Here is a 16,762-nt window from a genome sequence, read left to right as displayed (position 1 = left end):
AACTGCAGGTGTCCTGGTCCTTCCTAATTGGACTTTCTGCCTCTAATCTTGTACCTCTCCAACCCATGCTCCATAGTGTATGCAGCTAGGGTAATCTTATAAAGTAAAAATGTCATCTCCTTGCTTAATCTGCTTTCAGCAAAATGTCCAAAATGTCCAGAATTCAAATGAGGCAGTTTCTGATCTGCACCTTTCCAATCTCCCAGGCTTCCTTCCTTGCTGAAATCTAGCCATCCCAAACCCCACTCTGACACTTCCCCCTCCCTTACCTTATGCTCCAACTATATTGAACTTAAGTTCATTGAACACACTGCTCTCTTCTCTTTCAATTCCAGACTCCAGACCTTTGCAAATGTATTTCCTCTACTTTAAAGACTTTGCCTTATTCCCCTTTGGCCTTATATGCAACATGAGTCATTCGTGAGTGACTCCTACTCATCCCTTAGGTGCTACTTCAAGTTACTTTCTCCAGGTAGGTTCTCTCCTTTGTGTTCCCCTAACACTCTGTTTCCCATATTATACCACTGTGTTATAATCACCTATTTGTCTTTATCTTTCACAGTGTGGACTTTACACTACATAAAGGAAGGAATTGGCATCTATGTTGTTTTCTAATCCTAAGTGCCTAGCACATAGTAGGTACTCAATAAACATTCATTGAATGACTCAGGAAAAGACAGCCCATTTTTTTTCATCTGTTATAAAAAGTTATAAACAAGAGATCTTATCACCTATAATAAATTATTAAGAAGGATTTTTTGTGTTGTGTTTTATACTTCCCTACTGCATCAGGTATTTGACTTTTGATTAATTTACTGTTACATTGAATTTTTCTATTTTGTCTGTCTTTCCTTAGTATAGTGGAAGCAGCTTGAATTCAGGGACTATGTTCTCTATCTTATTTAGCTTTGAAATCCCAAGTGTAGCACAATCCCTGTGTTTAGGAGTGCTCAATAAAAAACTGTTGAAATATTATTATTTATTTCCTTGTTAATGTTCATCTGCTAAACCTTCTTTGCATCTCCTATTTTTTGTGTTCTGTTTCTAGAAATAAATATCTTGTCTTTCATAGCTTAAAAATTTTTTTCTTCCTTTCCCTTCTGTTGCCTTTTTATCCTTCCATTCAGCAGCTTCACTACTGCTTCGTAGCCTTGCCATTCATTCACTATTTTCATGTAAAACCTGTTTCACTTACTTGCTTCCTCTCTCTTTCTACTGTAAATGACCCCAGTCAGGAGCCTGTCATTTCATGCCTCAAGATTATAATAGTTCCCTAACTTCTCCCTTTCTTGCCTGTTGTAATCTGATCAATAATGCAGATAGATTAATTACTTAATCCCTTTTCTTCAACAGCCTGTTATGTCAGAGTTCAGACTCATCCTGACATTTACAGACATAAACAGTGTGGTCCTTGAGCTACTGCCACTGTTCTTTTTTTTCAGCTCCATCAAGCCAAATCAAGCTAAACATTACCCTAGGAGACATGCTAATCAAGTTCCTTTTGTTTATGCTCTTTTCTCTGCCTTAAAAGGGCACTTCTGCTCTTTAATTATTGATACTTATTATGTAAGGCCCAGCTTACATTTTCTTCCAGGAAGCTTTCCCAGGTCAAGACAACCTGAAAAAAAAATTTCTTTACTTAAAGTCCTTTAACACTACTGTTTATACTTTTTACAAAAAATGAGAGCATACATGCCGACATACGAGAGTGTGTGTGTGTGTATGTGTATGCAAACACATGAATCCATTTGTGGGTGTATTGTCTCAATTAGGTTTAAGTTGAAAGCAGGGATAATTTATCCTACTTTAAATCAGTGTGAGATGATAGGAAGAGACTGGGCTTTGAGTCAAATTAACTGGACTTCAGAGCTAAGGCTTACCATTGATTTACAGTGTGACCTCAGACAAATTACTTTACCTCTCTGATCATTAGTTGCTCATGTGTTAAAGAGCGCTCATATGCCTTTTCCCGAAGGTATTTGTGAGATGTAAAGAAAATGATTCATTTGAAGGCCTTTAAGGTACCCAGCACATAGTAGGCACTCGATAAATGTTAAGTTTGATAGTTTGTTTCTCCCTTGACCCATTAATAGTTCCTCAGTAAAAGTTATGTTGTTCAAGATAGGACCTTCTAGTAGTTTAATTTTCAAAGGTTTTAAAAATATGAGCTATTTTATTTAAATTAATGTGAAACTATGTAATTCAAAACTTTCATTTACTATCCCTAGGTTTTTTAATGTCTGATGGGACAGGTTGATTTACTCCTTTGATTCTGATTTACTCCTTTGATACTTCTTTGATTTTTGAGCCAGAGTTGTAAGAGTTGAAGGAGAAAGGAAGGACACATAAAATGGGGGTATTTGGAAAAAAATTCTTTCACTGCTGCTAAGTTTCAAGCTATCAGCTTTTGTTATTTTAATTAGTCTTTATGTTTCCTGAATGTTAATGTTAATAAGAATAAAATATAGATATTATAAAGATCTATTGCCTTATTATGATCTCTTAAAGCCAAGATGCATAGTTTAAGATTATTGTTTTAGGAAAGGGATCCTCTGTTCTTATTTGCCTTTAGAAATCAATAACAGCTTGGAAATTAAAGTGAAATATCATGTAAGAATTTAAATGTATTAGTCCTGTCAGTAAACCAAATGTTTGTTTTATATCACTTGCTGCTAGAAAGAAAACAAAATTTTTGTTTATAGATATGCATTATGATAATAATACATAATATAATATGTATTATAACTTTTCAATTTTTTTTCTTTTTTCAATTTTATTCTTTATGGCCCATACAATGACCAGTTTATCCCAAGATATTATATAACCTTAACTATGTGAAAACTGTCACACCCATGATCAACAAATAAAATATTATTTTGGAACAAGTTTCTGTTCTAAACTAAGTTTTTCAAAGAAATTACAGATTTATATTTATCATTTCATATTATAAATGTAGGTAGCATAGACAATAGCACCAAATTCTAATTAGACATTAACAACAGAATAAAGCCTTACAATAGAATCTTGAATAAAAATTAGCCAGTGCTCTTTATGTTTCCAGATTGATTTTCAGCAAGAGTTTTAGTTCTTTCTCCATATTTCTTTCTAATTTATATCTAAATTAGAAATTTCTTTCTTTCTAATGTCAGTAACTTTCATGGAAGAGGAAAAAAAAGTCTAACAAGTTCATTTCAACCCATTGTTTTGTAATCATAGAGGGCGATTTTGTCTCAGAACAACTACAGTGCACTGTTTATAATTATGGAGCCATCACAGAATTACAAGCACCAAGAGAGAAAGCTCTGTGATTTGGCTATGACTGAGAAAGACAGAATACCTCAATGAAAATTTAGTGCCTTAAGAAACTAGAAATATTGGGAGTGTTGAACTAATTTGAAAATTTAGAGGTAGAGGAGAGTTGCTTAATATTGAAATGACATTCTATTTCTGAAAAACACAGATCCAAGCTTTTTTTTTTTTTGACAAAATATTGTGGCTCTTTATTCTTTGTAACTCTTAACAAATCCTGCAAACAGAGCGAAGATTATCGGTACTATCTGAGTGTGTGTGGGCCTGGAAGCTCTAAATGTTTCTAAAAGAGCAAGGCTTTTTGATGCCTTTTTTTTTGAGAGGGCATCTCTCATATTTATTGATCAAATGGTTGTTAACAACAATAAAATTCTGTATAGGGGACTCAATGCACAATCATTAATCAACCCCAAGCCTAATTCTCAACAGTCTCCAATCTTCTGAAACATAATGAACAAGTTATTACATGGTGAACAAGTTCTTACATAGTGAATAAGTTCTTACATGGTGCACAGTGCAAGGGCAGTCATATCACAGAAACTTTCAGTTTTGATCACGCATCATGAACTAAAAACAATCAAGTCTGATATGATTATTCGTTTGATTTTTATACTTGATTTATATGTGAATTCCACATTTCTCCCTTATTATTATTATTTTTAAATAAAATGCTGAAGTGGTAGGTAGATGCAAGATAAAGGTAGAAAACATAATTTAATGCTGTAAGAGGGCAAATGTAGATGATCAGGTGTGTGCCTATAGACTAAGTATTAATCCAAGCTAGACAAGGACAACAAAACATCCACAGATGCAGAAGATTTCTCTCAAAACGGGGGGTGGGATTCTAAGCCTCACCTCTGTTGATCCCCAATTTCTCATCTGATGGCCCCCCTGCAACTGTACCTGTCTTAGGTTGTTCATCCCTTGAAGGATCTTACCCGTCTCTGGCTAACCAGTCATCTTCCAGGGCCATACAGGGAAATGTAAAGTGGGTAAGTGAGAGAGAAGCAATATTCTTTGAAAAAGTTAGCTTGTTACTTTGCAGATTTATGCCCTGTGGCTTCTATGCCCAGCATTTGTCTTGAGGTACCTTTACCACTTGGAAGAATTATGATACCTGGTAATTTTCTATATGAGGCACGAATTCTACTAAAGGGTTGTAATTAGGAAGGAAGAAGAAAAGCTATAGAAGTAGCAGATGGAAGAAAACATGGGAAGATTGATTATTTCTTTGACATATTTTCTTGTAGAGTAACATAAGCATGTATAGGTTTTAACAAACTACTAATCAAATTGCGTACACACATTAACATAATAGGAATACAGCTACATAACAAAAGCAGACCTACAATTACCAGCCATATCCAGTGAAACCAAGAAAACCAGTTAGGTACCCTAGGCATTTGTGAAAACTTATCAATGATATGATGGATATTGTCTAACTGAATTTGAATAGTTTGAGAAAAATCATACAAATTAAAACAACACATTCTTGGGAACTGTTCACATCCCATATGTTCTTTTAACAGTAGGTAGTCTATAGTCACACGATTTTGGAGCACTGCAACTTGCACTTCTCCTAATTCTTGGTTGAGTTCCGACAGTATAGATCCAGTCAAATTTGTTGTTTTACTGTATGCACAGGCCAGCTTAGATATCTCCTTCTTCATTCCAATGGCAAGTCCAGGAACCGGGGGATGAATGCAGCTACAACTGCAACAGCGCCAGGATCTTTGTTGAAGTTTTTTGATGATCATCTTCTGGAATGACTCTTCAGAGGATGTTGATGTTGGAAGTTCTTCTTCATATCGTATCTTAATTCATTTTCTGGGTAGCCAAGTTAGGCTTTGATCCTCTGTATAAACACAAACAAACCCTTTGCCCACACTTTGATATGACCTTTATACCATTGTGAAGAACCTATTGGTGATCACCACACAGGAACTGCTTTTTTTTTTTTAAGAGAAAGGAATATTATCAGAAAAATGTATTTCCATAGCTGACCATCTATAACTTTTCAATTTTAAGGGCTAATCGCCACTAAAGTATATAGTACATGATGACAATAATTTTTTTTAAGTAAAAATAATTCTCTCCTATATTAATGAAAAAATATCAGATATATACCAGTATTCTCAAATACATTAAGAAGGTTAGAAATTTCTGTTTATTTTTAAAAGTGAGACACATAATCAGGTATTAGTAACACTGAAATATTAACTTTCAAAATAAAATACTATATTTCAGACACATAGGTTTTAATATATTAACGAGTACATTCAAGCCTACTTATTTCTGTAACACTGCCTCATATAATACTAAGATGTTATATAAAATAGTTAAACTAAAGACATACCTATAAATTATGATAAGAAACCTTTTGGTACAATATTACATGTTTTTCAGTGTCTTTAGATGATTAACAGTCACTTTTGAATTCTTTAGTAGTTTTATTTCAGAAACTCTTTAATGACTCAAAAGCAGAATACATTGTTAAATTTTCTTTACTTTCATAAGGAATTTTAGGAAAGGACCAATGTATATGAATAAACTTGACTCTTAGGATATAATTTTACTAAATAAAAGAACAACAAAATGTTCTGTATGTGCTCAGGTTTGAGTTCCTTTGATTTCATGAACAGAAATGCCTAAGAAATAACCAACCTTCATAAACCGGATTGTCACTGGTGCCAGGTGTTCAGATTTTAGCCTAGATAATTTCATATTGTTTCTATTTTGATAATTGTTCCACTTTTAGAATAGACTTGAAAGTCAACATATACTTACAAAGATAAGCCATTAAGAGCATTTATAAAAGCTTTCACTTTTTTGTTTTCTCATCCCTAGATCTGTGTTCGCTACTTTCAAACATGTAGTAATGTTCATGTTTTGAAGCCAAATTATGTGTGTTTCTTTCGTTATCCTTCATTCAAGTATAGTCAGCCACACCAGCTGCTGAAAACAACTGCTGGTAAGTATGATCTCAAAATACAACCTATATAAAAACAATGTTTTGTATTTTATTCAGTATTTTTTTTAATTAAAGTATCATTGATATACAATCTTATGTTGGTTTCAGATATACAACACAGTGACCCATATTATTAAATCCTCACCCCCTCTAGTGTGGTTACTGTCTATCAACATAGTAAGATGTTACAGATCATTCGCTATATTCTCCATGCTGTACTACAGTCCCCATCCCCATGACCAACTTATATTATGATTGTGTCTTAGTACTTTTTAAAAAGTAATTGAAGATTTATTAAAGTTAAAAAGAGCTGACCTTTTATTTCTAGCCTTGCTCTATCCATAGTGTCTTGCCAATGGGTTTCAGCCCCGGGCAAGTTCACTATGGATTCAATGTGACCAAAGAAATGACAGTAAAACATTCTTGGGGTGAAAGGATTATACCCAACTTTATTTCCACAGTGGCAGATCAATAACTAAAATCCCGTTCACTCAGAGTGAGTCTGCATGCAGCAAGCTGGTCTCTGCCTCTGGGCCCCTCTACCCACACAGCCGTCCTTGGTGCTGCCACCACTCCAGCCTCTGCTCTGCTCTCCTGCAGCCTACCAGCCATGCCACCGTGTCACCCAGAGCACTGGGCGGAGCTCTTTATATAGAGTCAATAGCAATGTATTGCCCACATGTGTGTAGTGAGCTAGCCAACCAGGGCCAGGTGAGAATCCTAGCCACAGGAACTTTCATTTTATTCACACATAAATATCTCTGAACCTATCCATTTCTATCTATCTTTTTTTGCCCTTTCACATACTTGCCTATTCTACTTGGTCTTCATAATGTTGGGAACCGGTTGTCTCCAGCCATCTGTTGTTTATCATCCACTCCTAAGTGGAATAGTCAGCACTGATATGACTGTCTCAAAGTAAACTGTTGACTTAATGGGTTAGGTCCTTGTGCTCACTGCATTTCTGTTTGTTGAATGAGGCACTTAATCTGTCATGTTAAGATTGTGTAATGAAACCAGCCTGAGATGCTCCTAAATAGAAAGTTTCCAGGCTTTTCATTTAAACATCTTCTTTTTCTACTCTCTGCAAAGAACTTGAGGCATTAAGTATTAGATTTGGCAAGGGCACTAAACCTTCTTCTGATGTTCTGTTTATAACCCTAGAGTTTTGTTACACCTGTAAGCTTTTGACAGATCTTTGGTGCCTTAAAGAAAAATAGGTAAATTCCAGGCAGATCCAGTCCCTGCAATCAATCCATCCTTCCACTGGCATTTTATGTGTCATCTTCCACAGCAGCTTAAGATAGGTAAAACTTACCTTCACCACTTTTAAAAAGATTCTATTTTTAAATAGAATCTTGTTAAATAGAATTTTTTATGTCTCAGAAAAAAATAGAGGTCACTCAAGCAGGAACTTCCACCTTTTCCTGCTGTTGTCTCTGAATGCTTAAGAGCTTTGGGTTCTTGGTCTACCAATAACTAGCAGTGTAACTTCAAAAAAGTTACTTAATATTTTCTCTCTGCTTCTTCATCTGGAAAATGGAAGTAATTATAGCATTTAACTTATTGTATTGTTGTGGTAATAAATTAGTTCAATATTTACTGATCACCTACTATGTGCCAAGGCACTATTCTACGTGCTTGGGGTCCATCCTCTTTGTTTCCCTAACTCAGTAACTAATTAAGCTAGAAACCTGGAGCCACTGTCTCACATCAAGTTGATTACCAAGAGCTTTTAATTTTACATCATATTTGTTTCCTAAATCTGCATTCTCCTTTTCAGATAACTTTGAAAATATATAATTATATTAAATTTCACACTTAAGTTTCTTAACCATAATAGTCTCCTAACTGCTTTCTCTGTCACCCTTCCCATCTCCATCCACCACACTCATGCAAGAGAGGTTTGTTTCTAAAATTACAGGTTTAAAGATATAGATCTGAAATTGCAGTTGAGACTCCTTATCAGTTAATTATTACTGAATAAGAGCCCTCTCCACAACTTAGTGGCTTAAAGCAACAATTATTATTTCTCAGTATTCTGGGTGTTGGCTGGGTGGTTCCTCTGCTGGTTTTGCCTGGGTTCACTAATGTGACTATATTTGATAAAGGATGATGTGGGCTGAAAGGTCTAAGATGGTCTTACTCACATATCTGACGGTTGGTACTGGTTTTCAATTGGGGCATCTCAATTCCCCTCCACATGGCCTCTCACATACTCCAGTAGAATAGATGAGCTTCCTTACATGGGGATCTCAAGACTGCATTCCAAGAGGGAGAAGGTAGAAGAAGCTTTGAGGTCCTTTGAGGCCTAGGTTCCAGAACTTGTACAGCTTAAATTCTGCTACATTCTGTTGGTCAAAGCATGTCACAGGACAGCATAGATTTAAGTAGTGGTAAAATAGACTCTACCTTTTTTAGGACCAGCTGCAAAGAATTGAATTTATGACCTTATTATTTATACTTTCTCCTGATGACTTTTAGGATAAATTCCAAACACCCTACCTCAGCTTGGTACATAAAGCTTTTTAACTCTGGCCTGATTTCTTGCAACATTTAGAATTGTTATTCCCTAACCATGCTGTGTACTATCCTGCTTCCATGCTCTTATACTTGTTGTTCCTTCCATAGTTATTGCTTGGTATATGGGTGGCATAATCTACTTTCATGTCAGTTTTTGGTGACTTAGACTGGTTTCCAAGTCTTTACTACAAATCCATGGTAACTATTCTTGAGCGCAAATCTTTGTGTATATCTTTATTTTCTCAGGGAAAAAAAATCTTAAATGTAGAATTACTTATTGAGTCAAATATGATAAAGTTTTTTTTAAGACTTTTGATATTTAACACCAAACTATTTTTTTCAGAAAGGTTCCAGTTTATATTATAGCAGCAAACTAGAGAGAGCCCAACTAACTAAAGAGCAAACAAGAGATACCTAATACCTCCATATAAAAAGTGTATTTTGTATTTCTTAACTACTAGCTTATGTCCTCCTATTTATTAAAAGTTTACTACCTTAATTGGCTTGTGTATTTTATGAGCTATTTTGATTAATAGCAGTCTAATTAGCAGACAGAGGAGCACTCTTTAATCAGAGCCATTTGTTAACCTGGAACAGTGAGAGGATTCTATTGATCAGAAATGCTTTCTCTCTTGGGAATAATTACTACAAATTATCATTTTTATATAAGCGTTGTAAAAAGGGGGTAGAAATTTGAAAAGAGGTAAAAAAAATGGAAAGACAATACTATAAAATTTAATGATAAATTGGCAGAACATATATTGAGAAAATAAGAATTTTCCATCAAGTCTTCTAGATATGGATCTGCCTGATCTTTAGCCATTAAGAAAAAGCATAGTTATGTGAGGTCAAAAAAGATCCAAGAGCAGGTTGTTAAGGTTATTATAGTTTTATGACTTACAACAAGGAGACCCAGCTGGGTCTCCCTTTGTACAACATCTTGTTCTATTTTCTGTTCATTAGTATTGTTTCAAAATCTCATTTGTCAGAAGGGCCTTCTTTACCCTTGTAAAGAACATCATTTTGGAAGTTGTAAAATATAAGGTCTTTAGCAGTGTCAGTAGGTCTGTGTCACTGAATAATTTATTTAAATCTTTGATGATTACTAATAATACTTACACTTTAAAAAATTATGAGTACTTCTTTTATTTGTAAAATGGAATAATCTCTGTCTCTGCTTGGGAATATCTTCTAATTTTAGATTAAAAGCATCTATTATCAATATATTACATACTTAATAAGGTCATTTCTCTTTTGTCTTTGAAGTTCTGCAGGGACAGATTGTCCAGTTCAAACTCTCAGACATTGGAGAAGGAATTAGAGAAGTAACTGTTAAAGAATGGTAAGTTATCCTGAAATTTTTTGACTTAATAAAAAATTATTTCGATAAAAATCAGTAGGTATCTATTTACATTGAGAAACTTCTTTCTGTAACATAATAATGTTTTTTTAAACCAATAAGGTATAACTGGTTTATGTTGCCAATATGCTGGTGACACAATTCATCATACATCGTGGCATCTTATTCATTATAATATATTAAGAATTATTTTTCTTCTTAAAAACTTTTTCACTGCCCACCCCTCACATCAGCTAAAAAAGAGAAATTAGGCTGTAAAAGACATTAACCTGATATGACTATGTGTTTTGAAAAGCATTTATTATTTATGAACTTCAAACTATCTTAAAATCTTCATGTGATCTAAGCTGTCTATTTGACTGAAAATGACTTTAGTAAAAATCCAAGTACATTTGACTCACCATTACTTGAAATTTGCCTATATTTTTAGATAAGGTTAAAATATAACACCAAAAGATATGAATCAAAAAATAGTTTTTATAAAGATTAAAAAATGTTCAATGGAGGCTTGAAACAAAAATAAAAAGCTCTTTACTGCTTTGGCCATCTTTCTGTCCCTTTTCTGGAAGAAAAGAGTCATGTCTGGGTACTGAACTAATTTTTAAAAGTTTCTAGAAGTAGCAATTAAGATGAGAAAATAGATTCTCTCCACCATAGTTTTAACAGTATTAAAGAACCTTTTAACAATATGATTCAGCTATCTGAGCATTCTTTCCTACAGTTTCATTATTGCTTTGTAAGTTAGAAAAGAACGGTAATAACATAAATATGCCTTAGTCTCATTGTTGGATTAAGGAAAGAGCAAGGGACTTTAAATCAGCAGAGACTGACTCTGAAACTTAGCGGTCTTACCCTTGACTCACTTGGTCCCTACCTAATGTGTAAAATGAGGGTAACAGTACTTATTCTGCCATCTCACATGGGGTAGTGAAAGGATCAACTAATGTACTATATAGAAACTGCCTTTAAATTCTACAAATACCATGTATATTTAAGTTATTGATATCTTCCTACCAAGACTATTCTTTTTAGATTTTCAACTTTTATTTAACATTTCTTAATTTCTACCTCTTATTAATTCTCTAGATTCATAAGCTTAATACAGAGCTTCAAAGCTCTTGAAAAAGGAGATAATTTCATTCCTAATGAAATCTAATCATTCTTTACATGAGAAATAAATAATTTGATGAAAGTTCTTCAGAAGATCTTTAAGAAATACTAAGAGCATTCTTGAATTCTGTGACTTATGTCTATATTAACTTAATATTTTTTTCTAACTTAATATCTATAAACATAAAGGAACTCAAGGAAAAAATACATAATACATATATATATATACACACACACACACACACACTATATGTCCTATATATGTGTATATATATGTGTGTGTGTGTGTGTATATGTATATGTGTGTATGTGTATATATATATATATATGTATATATATAGTATAGCTCTTAACTGCTAAAAAGCAGAGTTCTGTCCTATAGAATAGAGCATGAGAATAGAAATTTGAATATGTAAAGAAGCATAAAAAATTAGCAGAATTGGGTTTGTATAAGTGTCAATAAAATCTTATTTGGGATTAAAGATGGTGTGAGAGGTGAGACAGAGGCTTCCTACTAAAATCACATATAATATGAAAGTATAATTAATACAACTAATCCTGAAAAGGCATCAGGAAAGAGGGTGGTGCCAAACTGCATACACCTGGAGAAAAGAATTAACCTCATGGAACAGGGCACTGTTCCAAAGCCATGGCCTGGCTAGACCCAAGCCCTTCCCCCACCCCAGCTCACCAACGAGAGGAAGAGAAACGGACCAGGGAGTGAGTGGAGGCCTGGGACTGCTGAACACCTACTCTGGAGATCTGCTCTGGGAGCACAAACCTACATTTCATGGTGTTCTTGTGATTAGGGGGTTGGAAAGCTAAGACAGGCAGAATACCTGAAGAGACTGAGATTTCAGCCGCTTGTGGAAAGCAGGGATCCATATCTGGCTACTCTGGGACAAAAGAAAGGTGGGCAGTCTGAGACACTTCCTAACAGCAAGAGGGCTGCTAAAAGGGCAAGGATTGCACAGAGCTTACTGCTCAGGAGAAAGGACAGGTAGACAAAATTGTATGGGTGCACTCTGCCCAGCAGCTTGGGAACTTCCACAATCTTCAGGCACTCCAGCACCTGGCTGGCTACACAGCTCCTCCAAGGCCCCGCCCCCTTTATACATGGCCTGCTGTGCTTTCCTCCCAGCCAGCCCCACCTGGCTCGCAAACTGGCAAACACTATCCTAGTGTTAGGCCAGCCAAAGGGAAGCCCCACCTCCACTAGCTAAAAATGCAAAGAATAAAGGCTTATACCTGTGTGCTTGGCCCACTGGTTCTGGAAGTAGAGACAGGCTTAGCAGCCAGGAAGCAGAAAACAGCCCTTTTCTACCCCCAGGCAACAACACCGCTCCCCTGCAACCCCCAACATTGCTCCAGGGGCTCACGAGCTCCAGATAATAGAGCTTCTGTGCACAAGAGGTGCCATATGCAAATATGAAATGTCAAAGGAACCTGGTTCAAAGCAAAATCATACATACACCAGAGAAAGAGTCAAATGAAACTGATCTCATGAATCTTCCTGAAAGAGATTTCAAAATAAAAATCATGAACATGGTCATGGAGTTACAGAAAAATATTCAATAACTCATGGAATGACTTCCAATAAGAGATCCAATCATTATGGAACACAGTACCAGAAATGAAACATACAATGGAAGGTTTTAAAGGCAGGTTTCATATGGTGGAGGAGACAATAAATGAAATAGAAATTAAAGAAGAGAAATACAAAGAAGCTGAGGCACAGAGAGAAAAAAGGATCTCTTAAGAATGAAAGAATATTGAGAAACTGTGTGACCAATCCAAATGGTAAAATATTCACATTATAAGGATACCAGAAGAAGAAGAAGAAAGAAAAAGGGATAGAAAGTGTCTTTGAGGAGGTAATTACTGAAAACGTCCCCAATCTGGGGAAGGAGGTAGTCTCTCAGGCCATGGAACTGCAAAGATCTCCCAACACAAGGGACCCAAGGAAGACAACACCAAGACATATAGTAATTAAAATGGCAAAGATCAAGGATAAGGACAGACTAGTAAAAGCAGCCAGAGAGAGAAATAAGATCACATACAAAGGAAGGCCCATCAGCCTATCATCAGACTTCTCAGCAGAAACCTTATAGGCCAGAAGGGAATGGCATGATATATTTAATGCAATGATGTAGAAGGGCCTTGAACCAAGAATACTTTATCTGCCAAGATTATCATTTAAGTTTGAAGGAGGGATTAAACAATTTCCAGATAAGCAAAAGCTGAGAGAATTTACCTCCCACAAACCGTCTCTACAGTGTACGTTGGAGGGACTGCTATAGATGGAAGTGTTCCTAACTTTAGTAGCTGTCGCCAGAGGTAATAAAACCACAGTAAAGAAAGTACAACAGTTAATTACTAAGCAAATCCAAAATCCAAAATCAAGGGATAGACAAAAAGTACAGTATATGATACCTAATATATAAAGAATGAAGGAGGGGGAAAAAAACAACCATTAGATTGTGTTTGTAACAGCATACTAAGTGAGTTAAGTTAGACTCTCAGAAAGTAATGAAGTTAACCTTGAACCTTTGGTAATCACAAATCTGAAGCCTCTAATGGCAACAAATACATACCAATCAATAATCACCCTAAATGTAAATTGTCTGAATGCACCAATCAAAAGACATAGAGACACTAAATGGATAAAAAAACAAAACCCATCTGTATGCTGCCTACAAGTGACTCATTTTAAACCCAAAGACATACACCGACTAAAAGTGAAGGGATGGAAAAAGATATTTCATGCAACTAATAGGGAGGAAAAAAGCAGTAGTTGCAGTACTTGTATCAGACAAAATAGACTTCAAAACAAAGAAAGTCACAAGAGACAAAGAAGGACATTACGTAATGATAAAGGGGTAAATCCAACAAGAAGATATAACCATTATAAATGTCTGTGCACTCAACATAGCAGCACCTACATATGTGAAACAAATACTAACAGAATTTAAAGGGGATATAGAATGCAATGCATTCATTCTAGGAGACTTCAACACTCCACTCACTCCAAAGGTCAAATCAACCAGACAGAAAATAAGTAAGGAGACAGAGGCACTGAATAACACATTAGAACAGATGGACCTAACAGACATCTACAGGAACTCCACCCAAAAGCAGCAGAGTACACATTCTTCCCAAGTTCCAAAACTACTAGAACTAATATCTGAATTCAGTAACATTGCAGGATACAAAATTAATACACAGAAATCTGTTGCATTCCTATACACTAACGATGAACTAGCAGAAAGAGAAATCAGGAAAACAATTCCATTCACAATTGCATCAAAAAGAATAAAATACCTTGGAATAAACCTAACCAAGAAAGTGAAAGACCTATACTCTGAAAACTAAAAGACACTCATGAGAGAAATTAAAGAAGATACCAATTAATGGAAATTCATCCCATGCTCATGGATAGGAAGAATTAATACTGTCAAAATGGCCATCCTGCCTAAAGCAATCTACAGGTTCAATGCAATTTCTGTCAAAATACCAACAGCATTTTTCAATGAACTAGAGCAAATCATTCTAAAATTCATATGGAACCGCACAAGACCCCAAATAGCCAAAGCAATCCTGAGAAGGAAAAATAAAGCTGGGGGGATTATGCTCTCCAACTTCAAGCTCTACTACAAAGCCACAGTCATCAAGATAATTTGGTACTGGCACAAGAACAGAGCCACAGACCAGTGGAACAGATTAGAAACTCCAGACATTAACCCAAACATATATGGTCAATTAATACTCAATAAAGGAGCCATGGACATACAATGGGGAAATGACAGCCTCTTCAACAGCTGGTGTTGGCAAAACTGGACAGCTACATGCAAGAGAATGAAACTGGATTGTTGTTTAACCCCATACACAAAAGTCAACTCAAAATGGATCAAAGACCTGAATGTAAGTCATGAAACCATAAAACTCTTAGAAAACAACAAGGGCAAAAATCTCCTGAATATAAACGTGAGCAACTTCTTCCTGAACGCATCTCCTCGAGAAAGGGGAAAAAAAGCAAAAATGAACATATGGGACTACCTCAAATTAAAAACTTTTGTATGGCAAAGGTCACCATCAAGAGAACAAAAAGGCATCCTACAGTATGGGAGAATATATTAGTAAACGACATATCTGACAAGGGATTAACATCCCAAATATATGAAGAACTCACATGCCTCAACACACAAAAAGCAAATAACCCTAATAAAAAATGCATGGAGGATATGAAGAGACAATTCTCCAAAGAAATTCAGATGGCCAACAGACACATGAAAAGTTTCTCCACATCACTAATCATCAGGGAAATGGAAATTAAAACCACAATGAGATATCACCTCACACCAGTAAGGATGGCCAGCATCAAAAACTTAAAACAAGTGCTGGTGTGTATGCAGAGATAGGGGAACCCTCCTGCACTGCTGGTGCGAATGTAAGCTAGTTCAACCATTATGGAAAGCAATATAGAGGTTCCTCACAATCTAAAAATAGAAACACCATTTGACCCAGGAATCCCACTCCTTGGAATTTATTCAAAGAATACAAGTTCTCAGATTCAAAAAGACATATGCATCCCTATGTTTATCACAGCACTATTTACAATAGCCATGATATGGAAGCAACCTAAGTGTCCATCAGTAGATGAATGGATAAAGAAGTGGTGGTACATATACATAATGGAATGCTATTCAGCCATAATAAAGAAACAAATCCTACCTTTTGCAACAGCATGGAAGAAGCTGGATGACATTATGCTCAGTGAAATAAGCCAGGCAGAGAAAGACAAGTGCCAATTGATTTCCCTTGTTTGTGGAGTATAACAATGAAGCGACATTGAAGGAACAAAACAGCAACAGGCTCACAGGCTCCAAGAAGGGACTAGTGCTTACCAAAGCAGAGGGGTGTTGGAGGGTGGGGAGGGTGGGAGGGAGATAGAGATTGGGGGACATTATGTTTAGTACACGTGGAGTGAGGAGTCACAGTGAAAACAGTGTAGCACAGAAAAGGCAAACAGTGAATCTGTGACATCTTACTACACTGATGGACAGTGACTGCAATGGGTTATGGTTGGGAACTTGATAATATGGGTAAATGTAGTAACCACATTGTTTTTTCATGTGAAACCTTCATAAGAGTGTATATCAATATTACCTTAATAAAAAATTAAAGAAAAACCCTTATTTATCCTTATAGCTAAAGAAAAAAAAACCTTATTTATCCTTATGGTTAAAGGAGAAAAAAACCTTATGGCTTAAAAAAATTAGAACTTGCTATTGCCAAGTTCTAAAACAAAAGTTTAAACTCTATATGTGATTTTGTCTTTAAGTCTATTTTGTCTGTTATCAGTATAGCTTCTCCAGTTCTCTTTTGGTTACTGTTTGCATGAAACAATTTTTGCCATCCTTTTTCTTTCAACCTGTTCATGTCTTTCATTCTAAAAAGATTTCTTTTGAAGCAAAATATAATTGGTCAGT

At 35.5% G+C, this 16,762-nt stretch overlaps 1 protein-coding gene across 2 annotated transcripts in view; it reads left to right on the top strand.

Moving 5' to 3' along the window:
* DBT (dihydrolipoamide branched chain transacylase E2) overlaps positions 1-16,762 on the top strand; it is a 47,920-nt gene that overhangs the window by 1,812 nt on the left and 29,346 nt on the right. Inside the window, exons 2-3 of one of the 2 annotated variants that reach the window (XM_073234356.1) lie at positions 6,157-6,280; positions 10,070-10,145. In XM_073234356.1, the coding sequence (XP_073090457.1) occupies positions 6,157-6,280; positions 10,070-10,145 (200 nt within the window). Of the gene's footprint in view, positions 1-6,156; positions 6,281-10,069; positions 10,146-16,762 lie in introns of those variants that run through there. The other variant, XM_073234357.1, reaches the window with a different exon arrangement.

Source organism: Manis javanica, chromosome 4 (genome assembly GCF_040802235.1).
Source record: "Manis javanica isolate MJ-LG chromosome 4, MJ_LKY, whole genome shotgun sequence".
Classification (NCBI taxonomy): domain Eukaryota; kingdom Metazoa; phylum Chordata; class Mammalia; order Pholidota; family Manidae; genus Manis; species Manis javanica.
Note: the sequence above shows the minus strand (reverse complement) of the source record. Positions and strands in the feature narration are given on the sequence as shown.